This window comes from Pelophylax lessonae (assembly GCF_965119305.1).
Source record: "Pelophylax lessonae genome assembly, chromosome: 4".
Lineage (NCBI taxonomy): Eukaryota > Metazoa > Chordata > Amphibia > Anura > Ranidae > Pelophylax > Pelophylax lessonae.
In genome coordinates, this window is record NC_138771.1 from 646,828,852 (window position 1) to 646,830,464 (window position 1,613).

A 1,613-nucleotide genomic window follows, 5' to 3' on the forward strand; every position below is an offset into this window, starting at 1 on the left:
AACATACAGAAAGGAGACTGTTGAGTTTTGAGCATCATTGGTAATGGTTGGCAAGTGAAAGGGATATTGCAAAGATGGTTCCAGTAAGGATTTTTAAAATAAAGTAGCTGAAAACCCGATCCGAGGTCAAGAAATCTCTAGTGGTCTTAAAACAGAGTTAATATTTACAAAAACAAGATTTGTGCAATACAGTAGAGATGGGACCAGGGATAGAGAAGAGATTGACATTGGTAATATAGGTACCCCGCCATGCCATGAAAGTCTGAAGGGTGTTAGCCTTTTTAGGAACCAAATTGTGGTGCTTGAACTCTGGTATCAATTCATTATTAAGCACTGCTTCTGTATGGTGGATCTCTAATATTTGGAGACCAGTGCACCCCAGGTTCCCCATAAGTTTAAACAGACATATTATAATTACCTAAGTTTTATGAAATGTTTTGAATAAAAACGATTTTAAACTGTCCTTCAAATCTTTATTCCGCAAGCTGTATATGAAAGGGTTTATAAAGGGAGTAAAAACAGTGTACAATAATGATGTCATCTTAGTGATCATTTGTGACTCTCCTTGCTTTGGAATAAGATACATGACAATTAAGGTTCCATAAAATATAAACACAATGGTGAGATGGGAGCTACAGGTGGAAAAGGATTTCAGTCTTCCAGAAAAGGAAGGTATCTTTAAAATTGTTAAAACAATATAAATATATGAAACCACTATCACTAGAAAGGGTAATACTATCACTGGAAAGCACAACAAGGTAATTTCCATTTGAAGTTTGGAAGTATCTGAGCAGGAAAGTTCAAATAGAGGATTTGGATCACAGAAGAAATAGTCAATAACATTTGGTCCACAATATTCTAGTTGACATAAGTTAAGTGTTAATATTAATGCCAAAGAACAACTCAACAGCCAGGATGCAAGAACTAATTTAATACAAAGTGTTTGTTTCATAATGGAGATATAATGCAGAGGAGAGCAGATGGCTAGATAGCGGTCATAGGACATCACTGTCAGAAGGTAACATTCAAATATTTCTATTGTTCCAAAGACATAATATTGAGTGAAGCAACCAGAAAAGGATACGGAAGTCCGCTCATGTAGAACAATATTTAACATGTTAGGAACAATATCTGTGGTCAGTATGATGTCGGATATAGAGAGTTGGGAGAGGAAGAAGTACATGGGAGAATGAAGGGTCTTGCTGTAATATACCAGCATGATGATCAAAAAGTTTCCACATATTGTCCCAATGTATATAATAAGGACCAAGGTGAAGAGCAGCACATTATATATATTCATACTGTTAAATCCCAAAAAGATGAATGTGGTGACATTATCTTTATGTGTTGCCTGTATGGAAGCAGAAAAAAAAATGTATAATATATTTAAAAGTATTAGCAATAGCACCAAAAATGTATGTTCACTTTACAAAATGATTGATAGTAAATAAGGTGAATCTATGACTTTAAATACCCAATCAATGTTTGGGAAAATTAAAAAAAAAAAAAAAAAAAATCAAGGATTTTTTCTAACACATATTTGGTTGATTGTGGTGACCATGGCTTCATCGTAATAAGCTCAGTGAATATTTCCTTTGCTAAGTGGACAGTCT

General features: G+C 34.2%; 1 protein-coding gene across 1 annotated transcript; it reads right to left on the reverse strand.

Annotated features, from left to right (window-relative positions):
* Nucleotides 1–418: 418 nt before the first annotated feature.
* On the reverse strand, nt 419–1,300 carry LOC309554767 (olfactory receptor 1468-like; the record flags this gene model as incomplete). Its single annotated transcript, XM_082256468.1, has 1 exon — nt 419–1,300. The coding sequence occupies one exon, from the start codon at nt 1,298–1,300 to the stop codon at nt 419–421; it is 882 nt and encodes a 293-aa protein (XP_082112594.1).
* Between the last annotated feature and the right edge of the window lie 313 nt (nt 1,301–1,613).